This window comes from Corvus cornix, chromosome 1 (genome assembly GCF_000738735.6).
Source record: "Corvus cornix cornix isolate S_Up_H32 chromosome 1, ASM73873v5, whole genome shotgun sequence".
Lineage (NCBI taxonomy): Eukaryota > Metazoa > Chordata > Aves > Passeriformes > Corvidae > Corvus > Corvus cornix.
The window spans coordinates 13319758-13343180 of NC_046332.1; the positions used below are offsets into that span (position 1 = coordinate 13319758).

At 35.9% G+C, this 23423-nt stretch overlaps 1 protein-coding gene across 2 annotated transcripts in view; it reads left to right on the forward strand.

The window, feature by feature from the left end:
* Nucleotides 1-23423, forward strand: part of NCAM2 (neural cell adhesion molecule 2) — a 283919-nt gene that overhangs the window by 137004 nt on the left and 123492 nt on the right. For both annotated transcript variants that reach the window (XM_039556490.1, XM_039556494.1), the window contains exons 2-6: nt 8674-8748; nt 9730-9936; nt 12594-12737; nt 18120-18257; nt 22488-22605. In XM_039556490.1, the coding sequence (XP_039412424.1) occupies nt 8674-8748; nt 9730-9936; nt 12594-12737; nt 18120-18257; nt 22488-22605 (682 nt within the window). The remainder of the gene's footprint in view (nt 1-8673; nt 8749-9729; nt 9937-12593; nt 12738-18119; nt 18258-22487; nt 22606-23423) is intronic.

A 23423-nucleotide genomic window follows, 5' to 3' on the forward strand; every position in this document is an offset into this window, starting at 1 on the left:
TCTATAATGAAAGGCTGCCCAGTGGAGGAAGGAGAAACAAGTTAGATTTTCATGTTAGAAAGATCACATAGACACACACAGACCAGCAGAGGCAGGAAGGCAGGAGAAAACTCCTGTTCCAAACCCCCGCTCAGAACAAGGTCAGCAACAGATTGCTCAGGGCTGTGCCAAATCAGGTGTTTGACATCTCCAAGGATAGAGAATCAACAGCCTCTCCAGGCAACTGGTTCCAGCGTTTGACCACCCACTGAGTAAAAAAGTGGTTTCCTATGTTTAAAAAGATTCCTGTGTTTTAGTGCACATTGCCACTTGTCTTTTGGAAATTACATTAAAACAATTTTAAATTAGTTTTAAAAAGAAAAAAAAAAAACCTGTGCTAGTTTAAAAACAAACCAGTGGGATATCACAAGTCAGAATTATAGTTTAATAGGAAAATTAAAATAAATGCAATACTACAAGAACACTGACAGAGTCAGGATACAACCTGACAGCCTATTGGTCAGGGTGGTGGTAGCAGTCCAGATGAAGTGGTTCTGTTGATGCGGTGATCCTGCAGAAGGGTTTGGTCTTCACCTGAAGGTCCAGTGGTAGCTCTTGTCCTCTGTGAATCCAGTAAGTAAGGACTGCTTGTGTTGTTCCAAACCCCAGATTATATCCAGGTGGGAATGCTTGGCTCCTCCCCCTGGGCAGAGCATCTCACAATGGGATGGTGCAATTCTATGGGTCATGCTGTGGGTCCTTGATTGCCCATTAAACAGAGATAGTTCCCGGAGGGAGTTATCAGGGATGAGTCATGGTAGGAGATAATGAACACTGCCCACCTGCTTTAACAGCTTGTGAAGATGATAACAGAATACATGTTTTTGGTTACATGTTACATGGTAACCTAGGACAATAACCAAAAAGCCCATAGAAAAAACCCACCCGAACCAAAACACCATAGAAGCATTTAAGTTGGAAAAGACCTGTAAGATCATCCAGTCCAACCATTTTAACTCAGCACTGCCAAGCCCACCACTAAAGCCATGTCCCTAATCTCTGCATCTCCACATCTTTTAAATACCTGCAGGAATGGTTACTCCACTGTTTCTCTGGGCAGCATTTTCCCATGCTCAACAACCCTTTCAGTGAAGAAATTTTTGTTGATGTCTAATCAAAACCTCCCATGGTGCAACCTGAGGCCATTGCCTCTTGTCCTATCACTTTTTTCTTGGGTAAAGAAATTTAATATTAAAAAAAAATTAACCCTCCCACAATGCTCATGCCCAGCCTCCCCCTTATGCTACACCTCTAGGTTGCTGCTACTGAAAACTGATTTAAGGTCTTTATTTTTCAGGTTTATCTTTATTGAGATACTTCTTGGTTTTGAGAAGATTTACCATGTGCGTAGGAGATACTGTGAAATTAGAAATTCCCCCATTTAGTAATTTTCAGTTTGGGAAGCATGTTCCTTAATATTCATGGGCTCATCAAATACTTTTCCTTTCTGTTTATTGCTGCCAAAAAAAAAAATCAGATTGAGCAGATTTTGTTAAGGTGATGTTCAGCTTTGATAAGTACTATTTTGTAGTATTTTGATCATCTTATTCTATATTATTTTTTTCTCCACATGTGTATCTATATGTGGATGAGACCAATATATGATAAAGGTTCCCCAGTACATTCTCCTATAGTTAAAATATCTTAATATTCTGGTAATCAATTAATTTTAAACTTCACAGTTCTTCCCATGCATAATAAGAAGGCCTACTGAATTTAGCTAGAATAACTTAAACAGAATTAAAGATATGCATCATGTCATGCCTGACACTTTATAATTAAAGTCCCCCAGTGTTCATCGTGCCTTCCACTTACACAGATTTTAAATGAATAAATCAAGGCATATTGATTTTTTTTTCATTTGGCTATCTATTAATCTTGATTTTTTTATAAGCTTCTAAGCCAGGACTATGAATATTGAATATTCATAAATATTCTTAGGTATTCTTTAAAATATCTTTAAAATTTGGGCTTGTAAATCTATATGTAAAAATTTACCCATTATCCCATCTCTTTAGTTTTGAAGAACTGATCTTCCATTATCAACCTACCTGAAAATCTCAGTAACACTCACATTATTTATGTGTTTATTTCTAAACTGTAGTTTGCTTGACTTTTGGGGGGACATTAGTGAGTAACTTCTGTTTGAGATAAGTCTTTTGAATGTAATTGTAGCAAGCAGACTGGTTTATACTTGTTTACTGTCTCTGCTCAGATATTAATAGCTTATCTATTTTACTGTTTCTGCTGCAAGTGTCATGGAAAAGAATGTTTAAGGGAGGATTTGCTGATTATATTTCAGTATTTGTTGCACAAAACTGGATTGTGTTGGTGCTCTTTCATTGTGCATTTCACCCCTATAACATCTGTTATGGCCCAGAAGGCAGTTTGAACTTTGTGTGACTTCCAGCTCCTCTCATCAGGGAAAATGACACTTCAACAGATGTAGGAAATGAATTCATGATGACACAAAGACTGTTTTGTCTAACTAAAAATGAAACACTCTGTAATCTATAAGACAGAAACTGGACAAGGAATCCATAATAATTCAAATAAAACCTTAGAACTTTAAATCAGAACTGTATCTCTACCGACAAATCCAAATTAGGGCTAATGTGATGAAATGGAAAGTTGAGTTATACTGGAGTACTTAATTAATTTGGAAACTTTCTAACAAGCAATTATAAATTTAACACCTCTCAGTACTGTCATACCATGAAGAAGTGATGCTTTATGATTTATCAGTAGTAGTATGACTAGAAAATTGAAAATAACCAAACTCTTCTGGGTTTATTGTCTTTGCAGATGTTTTTACAAAACTTGGAGACAAGCATTCAAGGAATAGAAGACAGGATGTCATTAGGCCAGTTAATATATCTTTATTCATAAGAAAAAAAATAAGGCTACATTGTTTACAGGATATTAGAATACTGTATGAATAGGAATTTTTATGTAGTTTATTAAACTGCTAAAAAAATTAAGAAAAAGCCAAAAAGTACATTTAAATGATGAAACATTAAATGGATTGCATTTAAATAGTCTGTTTGGATTAATTTTTCACTGTAGGTTCTCACACACAGAAAAAAGATTATTCTTAGCATTCTCTTTGTTCTCAGAGGATTACAAATGTATTCGGTGGTTTTAAACACTACAAGTCTCACAGACTTTACAAGCTCAACAAGAACATCATCTCCTTTTCAGTGGATAGGATGATAGCATTGTTTTCCCCATGGATAGTTCACTTGGTTATAAGACAGATGTGTCAGTATTTGGTAAAATCCTTGGGTTTTTTCTAGCATTTCATTGTGGGGTTGCTGTTTAATTGTGATGATTTTAGTAACTATGTCATTATCTGTAATGGTCATCTCTTGCGTAACATCTGACTGCATACCATTCCCTCTTCACAGGTCTATAGTGTTGGAATCTTCTTTGTTTATGTGGAAAAAAAATAAAAAATCCACCTTAGGTGACTTAAGATATCTCCAAACATGGTTTCCATTGGAGCATTCCACCTCTCAAGTGCAAAAAACTTTAATTCAGCCTTATTTTATATTGTTTCTTGGTGGAGTTCTTTAGGACAGAGGTGTATTGTTCCCAACTTTTTTGATTACTCATGGAAATGGCTTAGATCAGACCTTTGATAATGGAAATGTAACTTTATGGCTTGCATAATGATTTTTTGGTTTTGTATTTCTGATTTTGCTGAATTAGCAGTTGAGAAAGTTTAACCTAGTCAGATTTTTAAAAAGAACTCAAGCATTTGCCCTAAAATAAAAAACCCTTGAACTGTGTGATACTTAACAAGTGCATTGTATATTTACTAGTTTATGTTTCCTCATTTCAGCTTAGAGGTCCAAATGTTTCTAAAATATAGTATTAAAAAAAAAAAACAACCACCAAATGTTTTTTCAATGGTGTTTCAAAGTATATTTCAATTAGAAATTACTAGAATTTTAAGAGAAAATCAATTTCTGGAAGGGTTGTGTTAGTGTAATTTTCATTCAAAGCCCATTCACTTTTATCTGGGCATCAGTGGACTTAAACATAATATTCTTGGAATCCTGCATAATAGAGGGTAGAAAGATTAACTGGGTGAGTGGTTGCTCTGGGATTGAATTTGATACCTACTAAAAACATACTAATTTCTTTGTGCTCAAGGATAATGAAGCCTAGTTTTCTAAGCATATATTAAATACTAGTTAAATCATTTACTGAAAGCAAAATCACATCACCTAAGTAGGTTTGCTTACTAAATGAAGTGAAAGAACACCAACGGCCAAGGGTATAGTTATCATCAGAGAACTCATGCTAAACAGAATTAGGACCTTCCCAAAGAAGATAGTCCTCTCAGCTCTGTCTTGCAGTCTACTTGTTTTTCTTAGCAGCCAGTGCCAAAGCTATCCAAATTAGTGTCTGTAGCTGTCATTGCTTCCCTTAGCTCCATGTTGATCCCAAGTTAGGCCTTGCTTTGGCTTCAGAGCTGTGTCCTTTCCTTTTTACTGCCTTCCCATTAACCTTTCCTCTTCAGTGAATTTGCAGTCCAACAGATTAAGAAAGACAAGACCCCTCCACAGATGAGTGATGTCTAATGGCTCAAAAGTAAATTCCAAAAGTTATTCAGATGTATTGATGTAGCATAAAACTGTTCAACTATGTTGTACCCAATTTATATTGTGGAAACTAGAACAGAATATGATATGGTTTTTTTATTGGTGTCTTTCCAATACAGACAAAAGGAAGTTTTTTCAAGTTTTATGTGTGTTTGGGTGGGATTTTTTTTTTTTTTAAGAAACGGAATTATTAAGAAGATGCTGGATAGGTTTATTAGTTGAAGCAGAGCTTTACTCAGTATTTTTTTCAGATTTTATCAAAATATCATCCCCATTACCTTTTTAGTACCTTATATTTAAATGTACATTTATATAGCATACAGTTTGAATGTGTTTTAATATATTGCTGAGGGACAGTAGAAGTACATGTGAGTGACTTACTGCTACCATTTTTCTAACCTCTCACTGATGACACCTCACTTCTGTTGCATCAGGTGATTATGTGTGCAAACACCTATGGTAGATTTGTGATGTTAGTTCTGAAATCTGAAGGCTACTGCTGCTAATGGGACTGAAATCAGTCTACTAAATGTTAGTCCTTATGAATGCAGTCATCTGTCTCCATATTTAACAGTACAAATGGACCTCTCATTACCATTCTTACTTATATTCCTAAGTGATTTTTAAACCCATTAAGGAATAATTCAGCAGAATCCTCTTAGTGTATTACAACTGATAATAATTCCTTCTTAATGACTCTGATCAAAAGGGAAGGGATTGGTTGTATCACCTAGTTCTAGTAGTGCTCTTTTATTTTGCTGTGAAATTGGACATGTACCAAAGACTGAGGGAAGCCCCAAATAACTTCACTTTTTCCCAGAACATCTGTACTACAGTAGCATTACACTCCCCAGACTTCTACTCGAAGAGATCTTTTACATCTTGCCTTTTTCCTTTTTTTTTTTTTAATAGGTAGTTAGGTGATATTCTTGGAAACATGGGAAGAGAAAGTATTTTTTGACATCTAACAAGAAGGTACTACTTATTTCTGGGTTTAATTTAACACAGATAACACCTCTACTAAATTTTTGCACTATCTTCACTGATCTGATAAAATAAGCATTCGCCTGTGTATTTAAAGAGATTCACTACAGCCTGGTGCAAAGAACTCAATATTTTTAGTAATCCATTAGTGAGTGTAGAGTAATAATTTGAGTTGTGAGTACATCGCTGCCATCTTCATCAGAGCTTATACTATCTGTAGTTCTTGAGACAGATTTGGAAGTAAGGCAAAATTTTCTGAATGTGTTGTCACTTTGCAATATTTTGCTTTCAGTAAGTGACAAGTGAGTCTTCTCCTAGCTTCATACTTGAATATTTTCCTGACCACTAAAAAGCACAGATTTCTAGATTAATAACTCGGGCAATATTTTTCCTTCTAGGTTGCATTAAGCAATATTTTTCTATTTACGTGAAGCAGAGCTGGGAAAATGATGAGGCTGGGAAAATGGGACAGATGGTCTTATATTTTTCTATTTTGTAAATATTCAAGTATAATATGTAGAAAAAAAATATTTCCTTTTGGTTTCAGAGATGTAGCTAGCATATCTCCACAGAGTTTATGGTTACACTTATGCTAAGAAATTTAATTGGATTTGAGCCCTTTGCCAAAGCTGTGTTACAATTGGAAATATCTATTTAATTGATGAAGGAAAAATATTCTTTTGCTTTTTCGCCTCTCATGCCATCTCTTGCATTCTACCTGACATGTATTACCTAATCTATTGTATTTCTGTAGTTCAACATCAGTTATTACAGTTATTGGAATTAAGCAATGGAATTGTCCTTGAAGCAATACTGCTGAAATGCTAACATATATATTTCTGAAGCAAATGTACAAGACTGCTCTTTAAAAGAATATGCTACCAGAAAAATGGTATCATAGGACCTAAAAAGTGAGTCTGCAATATGAAATAAACGTCTGAGCACTTGAAGTTCTCCCATGGCTGTATTTATTAGTACCTTGGTTTCCAACCAGCCATCATAGGTCTTGAGGCTATAGTGAAGCTTTACCTGACAGGTAAATAAAGAAATGAGGCTTGGAGTAGCCTGCTGGATGATTTATTACTCCTTGATTCTTATTACAACATAAAGTAAAACTTTGTGCTAAACATTTCCTTTCTTGCATGTAAGTTTGGCTTTTGCTTCTGGTACCATAAATGTAAAGACCATAGATGAGAACAAGCAGACTCTTCCTCTGTCAGGGCTCTCTGTGTCCTAAAGGAGCCTTCACTGTGCTCCTCACTGTGGCACTGGAAATGCCACTAGTCCCTGCTCCCTAGTACTAGAATCAACATTTTTATGGTCTGCTTCAGCTTCTTTCTGGACTCTAAGCAGTCCTGCCATCTTCCTGGTTGTCTTTATGGACTGAGAAGTTTTGATTTTAGCAGAGCACGCACAGATATTTACCTTTGCCCAAGGCAGGATATATTCTTGTGGCTTTTTGTGGTTTTTATTCTTAGCTATTTTCTTCCAGGGGCAGGGCATAAGATATCAACACTCACTAAAAAAAATTCAATTGAGGTGATCTTCTCAGGAAAAGCGTTGACAATTCAGGACATCTCATGAAAAATATTATGTACTGTACAGATATTTAATGTTTAATTTTGTTTGCTGCTTGGAAATTTTTGTGGAAAATAGCCAGTTCTGTTAAATTTAGGTTGGCAAACTGATGCTGAAGTAATCTTCGGTTTTCTTTGCCTTTTTTTGGTGTAGCTTTTGATATGACTATTGAACCAAAAATTCACATCTTGTCTAATTCTTGCTTATCTAGGCTAATTACATGAAAGTTAATAGCAAATCTATTTAATTGCACTTTTCTCTTAATTGTGATAAGTTTTCTTGTTAATATCTGTGGATAGTTCTTTGCTGATAGTTTTTCTGTGCTCAGCTTTTCTTGAATTTTTGCTATCAACAGAACTGAATAGTTGTGGGTTTTAGCATGTTTTGAAGTTATGTCATATTCATGGGTAAAATCTGTCACTTAACAAAAAAAAAAAGCTAGAGACTTTGGGAAAACACCCTTCTGCCTCTTTCCCAGACTCGAGATACCTCTCCTCCCTGTCCTGGCCTTCACTCCCCTTATTATCACCTCCCATGCAGGTAACAGTCCATTCAATGAGGTGCTGGATAATGCAGGAGGCTGGGGTGAGGATGCAGTGGTTTCTTTCTGCCATTCCTTCTTTTTCCCTCTTTTCTTCCATGGCTCCTTTTGCCTAACTCATTTCCTCTGTTCTGTTGTGGGTTATCCACAGTCTTTTCGGGATGTGTTTGCTCTCTCATGGGCTCATGCATTGGCCAGAGTCCTGGAGTGTTACCAACTGTGTCATGGAGCAGCTCTTATCACTTTGGCCTTCTTGTCTCTCTCTTTGGCATTTTAAGATGTGCTACAAACTCCTTCAGCCCTCTCAGTTGTGTCCTGCAGGGAGTCCATCCTGACCCAGCTAGAACTGGCTGTATCTGTTACAGTACAACCTCTGACCTCCCTCGCCTGTAACCATCCCCACTACCAAAGCCTTGCTTTTTATATCCAATACACTTGAATATGAGAATATTGTGGGAGGGAGTGTCAAAAGACTTGATAAAATCAAGCTTGTTGGTACCCACTGTTTTTCTTTTGTGCACAAAACTAATAACTTTATCCTAGAAGGTGGTGGAGTTGGTCAGGCGCGATTTACCCTTGGTCAGTCTGTGTGTTACAAATCACCTTTTTCTCATTGAATTTCTAGTTTTATGTTCATGTATAGTTCTATCATGTTTTCTTTTTTTTTTTCTTTCCCTTTCTTCTTTAATTTTTTCCTCAGGTTTGGGAGATAAATCTGTTATCATTGTGTAACATCCTTATTTAGGTTGTATTCTCTATCACTGTATGTACTTTAGTTCAAAATAAAACAATGTTTAGTTGAAATTTCGTACTTGTTGAACAGGTTCTACATATAGAATGAAAACAATATAAAACCTGACAATATAAGATTTAAAATGAAAAATGCCCAAATGAATTTACAACCTACTTTATATTTTTCAGCTTTACTTCAAGTTACAATTTCCCTTAGCAAAGTTGAGCTCAGTGTGGGTGAATCCAAGTTCTTCACATGCACAGGTATGTGTTAATTTTATTTGTAGGTATACAATTTTTGTTAAATTTTGAACTTTCTATTTATTTGTAACTGAATTAGTTGATACACAATATTAAATCAACATATCGTTGTATATTCACGTTGACTTGTGAGAACTGTAGTAAATACTAAAACTTCACTGGCTTCACATTTCCAGTCTAGGATCTCTTTATTTCACACACTGAATCAGTTTGAATTTTCTATATCAGTACAGGTAGTTTATATCTGTTAGGATGCTTTTTTAGTTAAAATATTTTCACTTATTTAAACTAAGGAATTAAATCCTCTCCAACCCAATGAGACAACCAAGGAGATTTTTTCTGGTGAGGCAGTAATCAGGAGCAAATAAATCAGCTGCAAATTTGCATTTGCAGCTGATTTATATAGATCCTTACTGAGTTTAGATCTTCCATTGACAGTGACACATGGCCTGACTACACTGACAGTGCAATTGCCTGATGATTTGACCTGTTGATCCAGTCACTGCTGGACAGCCTTTTCTTTCCTGTAAGACTTTGTACTTTTCTGTGGGTTTTTTTTCCCCTTTCGAGATCCTTGAGCTGCTATTTACCCTGTCTCAATAATTGTACATCTGCCTGCAGTTTTGTCCTGCTTGTCTTTCTTACAAGTCTCATAATTTAGCAATTAGCTGACATTATAGAATCACAGAATCACTTAGGTGGAAAAGACCTCCAGGATTGTCAAGCCCATATTTTGATGGACCACCACCTTGTCAACTAGACCATGGCACTGAGTGTCACATCCAGTTATCCCTTGAACACCTCCAGGGTGATTTCATCACCTCCCTGGGCAGACAGTGCTTGACAACACTTTCCATGAAAAAATTCTTCCTGAATTTTGCATGAATTCCTGACACTGCATAGACTGTGCATTGGGTAGGCATATGCGTTGCATGATATCCTTCTACATGTCTAAATTTGGATTGGTTTTGGTTCTGTTTGTAGCCATTGGTGAGCCTGAGAACATAGATTGGTACAACCCACAAGGAGAGAAGATTGTTTCTAGTCAAAGAGTGGTTGTTCAGAAAGAAGGCGTTCGATCGCGTCTAACCATTTATAACGCAAACATAGAAGATGCGGGTATATATCGGTGCCAAGCAACAGACGCTAAAGGACAAACTCAAGAAGCTACTGTAGTTTTGGAAATTTATCGTAAGTAAAATACTATCAATTAACAAAAAAGCGCCTATGTTTTAAAAGCCCCTAGCACAGGTATTACCGCAGTCCTAGGGTATATCACCGTGTCCCGCAGCCATAGGGAGGAGGAGGAGAGAAGATCCAGCAGGCAGGAATTGTGCAGCAAGATTGATTTATTTAATTATTTTACAAACTCTTTTATAGACTTTTTCTTCATAGTCTAATTGGAAAAAGGATCAGCCACCCCTTGGGGTGATTGGCTAAAATCCTAAAACATCCATTGTCAAAACATTTTTCTACTGTACCCTAAACAAGACTTTTCAAGGCTGCAGGTGTTTGGTTGTTTACAGAACTCTGCTACCTCTTCTGTGAGAGAGAAAAGTCTCTCACGGACTTAGAAAATAGCAAGAAAATCCTTGCTAGCAGCATTTTTGTATCCACACATAGGGAAAGTAAAGCCACTCAAAATATCATCCCAAGCTCTGAAATTTATCTTCCAAATAATTGCATCTCCTGCAGTTTAGTTAGGAGACATTATGACAAAGATTTAAATTAGGTGGAGGGCCACTTACAAGTATTGTAGATTGCTTTTCCTCTGTATGTTAGAATGTAATCTTATGAGGGTGCGCAGTATGCCCCACAAAGAAATGAGAAAATACGAGGAGAAAGATCAGCATAGTTCATATAACAAGCATGTGTACAATTTACAAGTTACACAATATTACAACTATGTGCATAAATAAAAGTGCAGGAAGTGCAATAGATGACATATAAAAAGTGGAGTTTTTACTGAATTAGTTACTTTAATCTCTGTCTTTTGCTATTCTTGGCATTGTGAAAGAGTTTTGACATAAAGCATTGAAGCTTAGCATGAAAAGTAACCAAAATGAATTTCAATTACAACCAACTACTTGAGTATATTTGAAAAAGAAATACATTCTATTGTACTGAGAGATTCTCTGAGAGATTTGAGTAGTTTTTCTCTCAGTGTTGAATAACTACATTTTATCGCATTCTTTAGATCAAATATAAATGCCTAAAAACTGTACATTAAACAAGCACAGTGAATGTGTAAGGCAGGGTCTTTGCTGATGAAAGGATATGCCAGCAGCCCTTCAGGTCAGTTAGGATCTAATTTCATTGGATTTCATTGGAAAACAGTTTTTTCAATGTGAAGGAATTACAATGAGACAGAAAATACAGAGTAGAATGGTAAAGCACTGCTTCTGAGAGGTAGAGAGAACTCAGATAACAAAAGACATACAATTTAAAAAAAATCTTCTGATAAAACAACCAGTAAAAGGGTGATAGCAGTTAGAAGTGATTACATGGCAGCTTGAAAGCTCACAGTTCAAAGGATTTCAATTTTTTGGAATTCATTTATATGCATAAAACTGCCAGTTACTCCATTAGCAGAGTGCTGAGCAAGGTAGAAGTCTTTAGAAGCATTTGCATGTGTTAATTTTAATAATTCTGAGGTCAGAGAAACCTGAAAACCTACACAAGAAATGTCAAGGTTTGTGGGAACAGACATGTAAAATTTCTTTATTCATATTTGTGATGTAAGAAAAAAGCGGGATAACTTCTTGGTAGTCTTAGGGCCTGGTTCAGGACTCTTGGATGTCTGTGAGAGGTTTTTTTCTGACTTCATACAAAAATGTATGAGAGGTGTAACAACAAAACTGTGCTCCCTCTGCCATGTGTGGATTATTTGATACTCATATCAATACAAAAATTGGAAGTGAAGCTGCATCTCTGGCTTAAGGTCCCCAAAGTGTACTCTGAAATGAGTACTCTGAAATGAGTACACTGAAATGAGTGAAATGGTCATCTTTGATCTGAGAGAACATAGGTTGGTTTGTTTATTCTGTGTGCAAGAAATTCTTCCAGATTTTTATTTTTTTGTGTCAATCAGTTGCATTGGATCTTATATAAGATCATGGATTAATGCCATCTCGGACTTCTAACAATATTGAATTTATTCAACCCATGTGGAAAATCAAATATCATTTGGTTATTTGAGCTTGGAAAAATTAAAAGCTTCAGTAAACCTAAAAAAATCTCATTAATTCCTAAAAATAATGCTACAATTTCTTATGACCTAATAGTCATAACAGACTTAATAGTTTTTCACTGGCTTTTTAGGTGTTTATTCAGCTGCTGTTTTTCTCAGTCAGTGAGGCAAAAATTTTACTTTTCTAGTGAGAATTTTCCAAATTTTAAAGATTTTCATGGAAATTTTGATAGAATAAAAACACGAGGTTTTAATTCAATAACAGAATAATGAGGAATAAAACACACAAGCGAGTGAATAAATTATCAATATGAATATATAAACTTCTAAGACCTAGAGTTTCAAAACTGTGTTTTGGAACATTGAAAACAAAGAAAATACATTTATAAAACCTGCAGAATATATATAAATAAACAAAATTTTGCATAATACAAAATGATAGTAAAGTCATAGTAAAGTCCATTTTTACAGGCAGGGAATAAGTCCAGGACCATTTGAGTCTTATGCTGAAAAATAGTATTGTGGAAATAATTCTGTATTATCACAATGATAAAATTTAACAGTGATATTTATCTTATTTGGTGTTACATGTAATTTTAATGCTAAGTTAAGCGTGAGACTCTTACTGCATTCTGTTTTCTTTTTTTTTCCTTTTCAGAAAAGCTCGCTTTTCGGGACATAGTATCTCCACAAGAGTTCAGGCAGGGAGAAGATGCAGAAGTTGTTTGCCGTGTTACGAGTTCACCTGCTCCCATTGTCAGCTGGTTGTATCGGAATGAGGAAGTCACAACTATTGCTGACAGTTAGTATTTTGGTAACTCTTTAAGTTATACATTCCAATTAATATTAAAACATTATTGTAAAAGAAGACTAATCACATTTTAGTGGGGGATTTTGATTAGCCCATCAGTTTAAATGTAATTGAACCAGGTTCTGTGTTCTGTAGAGAATCCGTATACAGTGTCTTTTCTTCCGGTTGGGAATTTTGTCTAGGCGTAGCATGAGTGTCCAAATGCCCAGAAGATTGATGGCAGCTCCCTCACAGGAATTCTTCCGGGCGTGCCTTGTCTGTAGGAGTTGAACACGTTTAAAACACACAGAGATGAACTTCACTGCACACCAAGCTGTGATACTGGCCCTACACAGCATTGGCTTTGAGATACTTGCCCAGTTGCTCAGAGAATTCCAGGTGGAGAGGCATTTTGCATTATTGTGAGAGTTTGCTTGTATGAGGGTAAGTTACCCTGTGAGTTACAGGTAACTGGGGTATAAGTAATCTGCTTAGGCCAGACTGATAAAGCCTGGGTTAAGATAAACCTCACCTTTTCCATATGCAAGTTCTAAGTCTCTGGAGAGGCAACTAATTAGGCAAATAGAATTTCTTTGACTTACCCCTGCAAAAACTTTAAATTGTTTTTTTCAGTGCTGTCTCAATAGTCATCTTTGCCAAAACATGACTTTGCACATTTTCTGGAAATGGAACTAGCATTGTTAATTAACCAGCTTTTCTAACTTCCCATCAGTTTTACCTCTGCATGTAAGGAAACTCAGGGAGGCGCATGCACTTAAAATTCTTCTTTCAAAATTAATTGTAATTTTTATTTCAAAATGAAAAAGAAAAGCTGCTTGGGTGTTTTATGAAGTCAAATAAGCAAATGTGGAACAGTTAGGGGATAAAAAAAGCTTGGTTGATATTTCTGGACTCAGTCTTAGGTTCCTCTTCATTGTGAAAAAAAGTTTTGATTAAACTTCTTTCTTATTTAGTATATCCTATTTCTTCTGTCATCTAGACATGGAGACTAAAAGGAAACAGTAAACTTCAACCCTTAGAAAAAAACAGCTGAAATTTATATATTTATATATATATATATATATAATTAAAGAGTGAATGTGGGTGAGACACAGAACATTTTCAAAAGTAAGAATGCTGAAAGTAAAACAAGAATTGGCAGTCTGGGAAGAAGTTTTTCAAGGATGTTAGTCAGAGCTTGAAAAAGTAGAACTGCTTCAAATATCTCAAATATTTTATTGCCATTTTGGTTTTCCAATCAATCTGTAGGATTAGTAAAGCAGATGAAGCAACATTTCCTTTCTTCAAAATCATGCACTTTGAAAACTGAGGTTTTAAAATTTTAATGCTTAAACTTGCCTTTTTTAACCATTTTCTTTCACAGTGCTAAAAGGCACAATGATAGAAACCAGTTTTAATTAAGGTAGTAGAATACTTCCCTTACGTTCTGATCTAGAATAGTATTCAAACACAATTCCAGTCATGCTTGGGAGGAAGCAGTTTTAAATCACATAAAAATAGGACACTGTAAGCTTTGTGGGTTTTGTTTATATCTGTATGGGTTTATAATACAGGTGAAAACCAGCATGCCCACTGTCTTACAGCTAAGAAATTTTCTCCATGCCTTGTGAAATAAAAATGACTCTGTTTTATATTATAATTTCAGTTTCAAAACCTACTGTGGATGATCAAATTCTCTCTTCTTCTGAAAGATGATTTAAGGCACACTTCTAATGAGCCAGACTAACCCTCTAGATCATATTGGGCAGGCTGTGGCAATCCAGTCCTGCTGCTTCCTTGGTGTAGCATAGTCTCTGAAAGTTCTTTTCCACTGAAAGTCAGTAGCTTGTAAAGTTCTAATTCCAGTACTGGAGGCGCGGTGACATTGCTGTGCAGAGCCCATGTAGACCATTTAAATACATTTGTTTTAACCAACATGCAAATGTGATTGCTTGCTTTAAGATGGTTAACATGCTGTGTTTATTTTGTGTTCAGAAGATATTACAGTCCATCTTGGAATGAATGACAAGTTCGTTTGTATGAGGAACAGGTTTAATAAAGATCTTGGTCTTCAACTTTTTCCAAAAGTTTTGATATTTTATTCAACAGTTCTTTAGTCATGTCTTACTGGTAGAATGTACAGCATTTTGTTGGACACTGTGGCTCATAGCCTGGGACATACACAGCAAAATTTTCAAATCATGAGCCAGAAATACCTCTAGATTGGATTGAGTGGCACTGAAAAGACATAGGCAACCCTTCTTGTCAGCCACATCACTTAACATGGGATATGACTGAAGGGGAAGGTCATGTGACTGACTGTTCTAAATCAGGCATTTGAAGTTGAGGGGGTTGAGTCCAGACAATGCAGTGATGAGCTGGAGGAGCGTAATGCCCAGTTACTGTTCAGATTCACCAACTTGAATCTGTTTAGTAAAGGGCACAATTTTTATCAAGATATCCATGGCACAGTGAATTTCTTGTATACTCATGGGAATATCTACTTTTGTATCCATATTTCTTCAATGAAAGTTGAAAAGTTATCCAGCCAATGTTTAGTTTTCTTTTTCCTGATACTAAGTGGACCCTCTTTTTTTCAGTGTTTTATAGAAATGGAGATCATCTCCAGCCCTCTCATTCATCTCACACATTACATGTTTATGTTAAAAAAAACCAACCAAAAAAACAGATTTACCAATGTTTAAAGGCTTAATGAGGGGCTCGATCTCACCTTTTCAAAACATTTGGAGGCACAGTTCTGTGGGAATTGTGTAGGAGCAGGACAGGAAAAGATGTTCTATTTTGTATGTGGTAGGGTATAAAATGGCATTAATATTCAAGTATGACTTTAACAAACCAGACATAATTAGTGTAAATATGTTGAGGATGTTATTGTCTTGTAAACTTCTATCGGGTGAGGCATAATTTTCTCTTTTATTCATTTCTCTCTTCATTTTATGGTAGAATTCTTGCAACTGAAAGAGAAGTCACTTGGTTGCTAGTTAAAACTGAAAGCTCCTAAATCTCATCACCCTCCAGTATTGAAAGGTGCAAACAGAACAAGAACAACAGCTGAGTAACAAGGGTTCAGGTTCTGCAAAACCCACTTCAATTCAGTGAATTGCAGGAAGTCATTCTCCCCAGAAGAGTCCATTAATATTGGCGATTTTTCTTGGATTGACCTTGGTGAGCTTCCAGGCACCCAGCCAGCCACTCTCTCACTTATCCTCCTCAAGAGGTTGACCTTGGCTGGATAGCAGCTGCCACCAAAACTGTTCTATCACCTCTTCTGCAACTGGACAGGGGAGGAAAAATATAATGAAAGGCTCATAAATAGAGATAAGGACAGGGAGAAATCACTTGCCAATTGTCATCATGGGCAAAACAGACTCGACTTGGGGAAAATGTAACTACCAATATAATCAGGGTAGAATAGTGAGAAATAAAAGTCTTAAAATGCACCTTTCCCCCATACCTCCTTTCTTCTCGGGCTTAACATGACTCCAAACATTGTCTCTGCTGCTCCTTCCTCCTCAGGGGAGGACTCCTCACACTCTTTCTCTGCTCCAGTGGGGAGACCTGCATGAACTTCAACTATCCTTCCAACAGACTGCAGTTCTTCAAGAGCCACTCTAGCATGGGTTCCCCAGGGGCATCCCAGTCCAGCCAGGAAACTTGCTTTAGCATGGGTTCTTCTCTCCATGTGTTCACAAGTCCTGACAGGAGCTTGCTCCAGCACGGGTTTCCCACAGGGCCACAGCCTCCTTCAGGCATCCACCTGGTCCGACCAGGTCATCCAGGGGCTACAGGTGGACCTCTGCTTCCCTGTGGACCTCCATGGGCTACAGGGGCACAGCTGCCTCGCTGTGATTTGCACCATGGGCTGCCAGGGAATCTATGTTCTGACACCTCTTCCTCCCTCTTCACTGCCCTGGTGTCTGCAGGGCAATTCTGCTCATGTCTTCTCACTCCTCCCCTGGCTGCAGTTGCTGTTGCACAGTAACTTTTCCCTTTGTTTAATCTGTTATCCCAGAGGTGCTACCACTGTTGCTGATGGCCTTAGCCAGTGGCAGGTCCTTCTTAGAGCCTGCTGGCAATGGCTCTCTAGGACATGGGTGAAACTTCTAGAAACTTCTCAAAGAAGCCTCTTCTGCATCACCCCAGTACCAAAATATTGCCAAAAAACCTAAATACAACAAAATAGTGGGAGAAAATGAGACAAAAATTGTGTTGGGATTAAGACAGGGAGAATGCTCACCAGCATTAGCAAAATGGATTTGATGGAGGGGAAAATTAATTGAATTTATTGCAAGTTAAATAGTGTTGGATGGTGAAACACAAAAACAGAATTAAAGCAAAATCTCCCCTCTCTTTTTTTCCAGACTCAACTTTACTCTTTCATTGCTCACTCTTCTACCTCACCCACCCCAAGGGGTGAAGGGAGATTGGGGAATGGGGCCTGTGGTCAGTCTGTAACAGTTCCAGTGTGGATCCTTTCTGTGGGTTGCAGTTGTTCAGGATAAATTTGCTGCAGCATAGAGTCTCCCATGTGTTATAAAGGGGGTATCTCCTCCCACATGCTCTTTCATGAGGCCAACACATCAACATGTAAACCTAATACACTAGTTCAGTGAAAAAGGAGAGGAAAAATTAAGTTCAGGTCCAGTTTACTTCTGCAGATTATAATTTTGCTGCTGCATGTGCAGGAAAGTGTGTGCATGGCTTTTAGAGCCTGATTTTGCAGTGCCCTTCAGCACCTCAAAATGTCTATTGAATTTCAGTTTATGCTGGCCTGAGGAAGATAGAGTGGTTTGGGGTTGATTTTGGGTGATGTCTTTGTACCCATTTCTGTGAAGTGTTAGAGGGTAGTGAAATACTTCGTTGACTAAGAGTGAATGAGGAAAGGAAGAGGAGGACGGAAGGAGGGCAAGCAAGCTTAAACATTGGGCTGTAGAATGGGCACAAAGTCAGCTGATTAGTCCAGACAGAGAGGGAAACGGCATTTTGTTGCTTATTTTATAATAAATTGCTCAATTTAATTTTTGAGGTTGTTTTTTTTTTCATTTAATCTTTTTGTTATTCTGTGAAAATGCCTGTGAGTATTCCAATCATTTTGCAATAAATTGTAATTTAACTTACAGTTGATTGCTCCTTGGAGTAAGTAGCAAATTATGAATGGAATACCAGGATTGAATTTTAGGAAATTCAATGCATTTTGAAATGAGGAAACCCCAAATTTTTCAGCTAACATTTTTAACATTTACAAATGTTTTGTCGTTGAGCCCTCAGATTGTACAGAGAAAAAAAATAAATATTACTCATTTAAGTTAGTGTTCCTCATGTTGTCTTGATTTACTTGATTTTTGCCACTTAATTTCTTATTTTCATTTCTAGATCGATTTGCAGTATTAGCAAACAATAACCTCCAAATTCTTAACATCAATAAAAGTGATGAAGGAGTATACAGATGTGAAGGAAGAGTGGAAGCAAGAGGAGAAATTGACTTTCGGGACATAATTGTTATTGTGAATGGTAAGGAGTAAAATTGGTGAATTGACTTCTTGCTTTATTTGATTATTATGGCCAATTTTAACATATTCTAAAAATCCCTTATTAAACTGGTTAGTATAATTGTGTTGTCTGTTTAGTATTGGTTTCCTATAAATGTAATTACTTAATATTGAAAAAAAAACCTACTATACTGTGTAAATAGAATTCATTACATTTCATAATATCAGTAAATATAAATATGTAAAGCATGGATAATTGTTATTAATCATTTACAGAACAATAATTATTTCAAGACTTGAACTTCAGATTATAGTAGTTCAGTTCACTCCATTTTTCAGTGTTTTGTCATTTACTCTTAAAAAAACGCACTTTATTTTTTCATAATTATTCACCTTCACTGTGTTAATGTACCTTATGAGCTGTCCCAAAAGTCACAGATACATTTTATTAACAGTCTTAGTTACAGATTTTTTCAAATTTTATTTCTGTCGAATAAAATATGAGAGGAGTTACCTGAAAATTTGCATTATACATTTTATTAGTTTATAATAAACCTCTAAGAAGGAAAATTAATGAATTGAGAGAAGATGGAGCATTTAACTCAACCTCTCTTAAACTCAGCATTGACCTGTTGAAAGATAACAATCTCTTCATACATTGCCTGGAAAGGACACAGTTCATAAAGGGCACTTTTTATCTCTGCAGTCTGTTTAATGTCAGCTTTTCAGTGTAATTCTGCCACAGTGCATCTTAGGTTTGGAGCTTTAAATGCTCTGCCCTTGACTGGTCCTTCTCAGCAAACCCTGGTTTACATAAGTCATTATGTAAGGTGAATCCACAGTTAGTTCCAGCAGAAAGAGCAGATTCTGGCACAGGTATTTCTTAGTCCACGTTGTCAAGCAGCAATGTCTGAAGCAGAATTCTCTAGATTGTTGTAGGTGGTACATTCTGGTGCTGCATTACCACGACTCCTTTTTATGTACAATTCCAACAGTGCATCTGGTAGTATTTAAAAAGCCAAATGATTTTTTCTTCTGCTGCTATTTATGTACAGGGATATGAATCCACCTTCTAATTACCTTTCACTTCTATTTGGTATTTATATGCAGTTGAGCCAAGAGAGTCTGTATTTAACCTAAAACATTAGGTTGCAAACCATGGTCTGTCTTCACATCATTTATTCATGAATTATAAAAACAAATTTGGTTCTTCATACATTTATTATGACTCTAGGCAAGAATGTTAACACTCATCTCTAAACTTCAGTCTTGGGAGGAGAAGGAGCTGCCAAATAAGTGATTATGACATTGTTGGTCATGTAGAGTGACATCAATTAAGAACTATTTCCTGTTTTATTTATAGTAATACATAGGTTTGCCTACATAAAGTTGAACGGATAAAACTTGGTCCAAAATAGCTTTTAGAGTAATATTAAATTCAGAAAAAAAGAAAAATTGTAGTGTTTTTTAGTGAAAAGGAAAGCCTATAAATGAATTGGATTCAAAAAAGGAAAGGAAAAAACCAAAAAAATAAAGAAAAGGAGGATGAGTCTATAGACCACCAAAAGCTACATGGCTATATTTCCACTGCATCTCCTTTTCCAAAAGAGAAATAAGAAATAATACTTACTTTGGAGGATAATCTAAGCTTGCTATAAAAAGAAAATGTTATCATGAAAGTATTTGTATGTAAAAGTTATTCAAATTCAGAGCTTCACTGTTTATTTACTAATCTTGTAACAGTGACTGTAGAATCTACAGAAATATGCAAGATCTGTACAAACACATAACAGGAATCACAGAATAAGGTGAATTGGAAGGGACCCACAAGGATCATCGAGTCCAACATGAAAAAGCTGTCCTGATTTCAACTAAACCAGGATAGAAGTATGTAAGGTCTCCAAAGCAGGCTAAACTGTAACAAAAGAACTTAGGGATCCTTTATGAAAGCTGGCACAGCATGTTAATTACAGTAGGTTTTGGTTTGTTGTTTTTTTTTTTAATTAAAGTTTGTATATGAAGAGATTGCAAATTTACTCAAAAATAATTAAAAATAAATTATGGAACAAACTTTGTTATCAGGGTAGTTTCTAATGTATGGAAATCTTTGGGAGGTTCTAATGGGTAATAAATTGACAGCTGGATTATCTCTTAGAAATCTAATGTTTATGTTTCTTTTCTACCTGCAACACTGAAGTTTTGATAGCATTTATTTTCTACTCATATTTACAGTGAGGTCTAAATGTTAGGCTTTTCTTTGGTTACAAATGGTTGACATAGCAGAGAAGGAAAGAATTCAAGTCCTCCTGTAAACAAAATTTCGTTTTCTACATGTTCTTTTGTCTCTCTTTATTTTTCCCTACTCTTGTTTATTAATTATTTTTCCCTAATTTACTACTTAGATTTATTTCTTTACTATCTGGGAAGTTCCACAAATGAAATAGCCATCCAGAGCTCACTGAAATTAATCAAAGAGAATTGTTTACACTTATATGGGACTAAATTTTGCCACTCTGCTTTAAGTATGGAATGTGGGAGACTTGCCAGTGTATCTTCATTTCTCTTTTCCTCTTGTAGGTTCACACTTTAGCTTCAACCTACATACGTACAAGAATAAAAAGAAAACCAGGTCTATTCCTTGAAATAATGATGAGAAAAATAAAATTTGACTTTTGAAAACGGAAAATAATATTTCATTTCATTGTCATTGCAGTATCTCTTGGAAGATTGAAGCACTTTAGTGCGCTGAACCAGGTCATAGTCCTGTAGTTCTTAGTGGTGAACAGTGAAGAGCCTGCTGCTTCTAGTAAAGAATTATCTCTTCGTGTTCCCAACTATAATTTGAGGTCTAGACATTAGAATGCACTGCGAAATAGCCAAAATGCGTTAAAGGCTTTCTAAGTAGCATTTTGGGGTTTTTTTGTTGGAGATTGATAGATTGCTGTTGCAGAGCAGAAGGGTTTTGTATGCTGAGTAATGGCCCATGCAATTTCAGATAGGAAAGAAGTGATCTGTGAAACACTATAAAACACACCATTTAAAAGTGTGAAAAGTACATAACAACACAGAATTACTTATCATTGATAATTCTGATACATGATTTTATATTAATTTGATATATTTAAGATTCAGAAGTGTAAAGGCATAAAAGTTTATTTTCAAGAGTGGGTGAGAAAAATTTGGTGGAGTGCAATGGAAAACTAAAAGCAAGTTCATTTGGGTTGCCTGTTTCATCTTTTCTCTAGTGAAGAGTAAAGCTAAAAAGGATAACTGAGTCACTGTCATTTCACAGGATGTTCTTGCTAGCTGACCTCTATTTTGTGAAGCTCTAATCTTTTCCCTTTCATCTCACTCTCTGTGGCATTCCTTCTTTTCTACCTATCAACTTCTGTCCAATCTGCTTGGATTGTTTTTATTTGTATATTTCATAGAATCATAGAGTAGTTTGGATTGGAGGCACCTTAAAGATCATCTAGTTTCAAACCCCTGCCATGGGCAGGGACACCTTCTACAAGACCCAGTTGCTCAGATCTCTATCCAATCTGGCCTTTAACACTTCCTATTTGCTTGTTAGTTAATGGAAGCAGACATGTAAACAGATATGTTAACTATCAGCCTGTGAGTTGTTCTGTCTCAAATATTATTGCTATTTTTTCTGTCGGGTAGAGGTTCTTTGCAAGCTGTTATGATTTTAGTAATAACTTCATCCCATTAAGAATTAATGAATTAAAGAATTAAGAAAACATTTGTCACTATTAGAACAACATTAAATTCTTGGACATACAGATAGATTTCATCCATTGGCCCTAGTGATATTCCTGCCCAGGAAGTATGCAGGAGTTCAGTAAAAAGAATTAAATATGCATAATCCAGACTCCTGCATACTGATCCTTCTTTTAAAAACATTGTCTAATATCAGTACGTAGTTTTATGTCTTATGTGTATATTGTCTTACACATTAGTTATAACTTCAGTCATCGTAGAATGTTCTGTAAGAAAATTGAAGAACTGCTGAAAAAGACTTTCAAAAATTTATTCTTTAAAAAAAAATGTTATAGCTGTCCTGATAATACTAAGTCTTTTATTTAAGAAAAGAAATACTAGTAACAATGATTCACATTGTAACATGATCCCTAATTGTAACCCTAAATTCTCAAATTAGCAAAGAATCCTGGCCTGCATTTTAAACTTCTCCAGAAACACCAAAAATACTTTCTTTTTCATTCATTTGGCATAATGTTCTGTTTTTCAGTTCCCCCTGTAATCATTCTGCTACAGAAATCCTTCAATGCCACTGCAGATAGAGGAGAGGCCATAACTTTGTTCTGCAGAGCCACTGGATCACCTCCACCAGAGATCAGTTGGTACAGGTAAGTTCAGTTAGGGTCTACACATCAGGGCACATTGTTTTAATGTGTCCCGATTTTCTGTCACTATCCATTAAGCTGTGCAACCTTAATTTCTCTACTGAATTTTAAGAGAAATTTTTGTCCATTTCTATTCTAACTGCTAAGGCTGGATTGAGCATTAATAAGTGAATGGACTCACACAAATTCCATTGCACTCAGGTTGCCAGCAAGTGAGATAAATGTAAAAAGTAAAAAAAAATACTATATTGTCATGATTTCTTCATATGTGAGTGGAAAAGGAATAAGTCCATATCTCAAAAACAAGAACAGCCTAACAAGAACTTTTGCACATAAATGCCTCAGATAATAAGTAGCCAATACAGGTCAGCAGTACTAATAAAAGAAAGATAACACTTTCCACATCTGTAAAAATAGATTCTAACTTTAACTCTCTATTTCAATGCGATTCAGAAAGAGGTATGAATTTAGACACTTATAGGACCCAGGAATGTTTCATTGAATAAGTTTCAGTGTAGCTTAATGTCATTTTAAAAGTATAAAATACTTTGGAAAAGGAATTGCTTTCAAATCTCATGTGTGTTTTTTTCATTATATCAATGACATGAGCATAGTAGAGCTATGTCGTTTGGGAACACTTACCATATAACATTTGTAAAAATTTAAATATCTATATACTCTGTGTTCTTTCAATTTCAACAAAGATATGCATCAGCCCTGGGATATCAAGTATCTCAATACCGCATACCAGTTCACATTTCTATTTTAGACCTGAATAATTTGCATCTACTTATGTTATTTCAAGTGAATTAAAAGGTCAT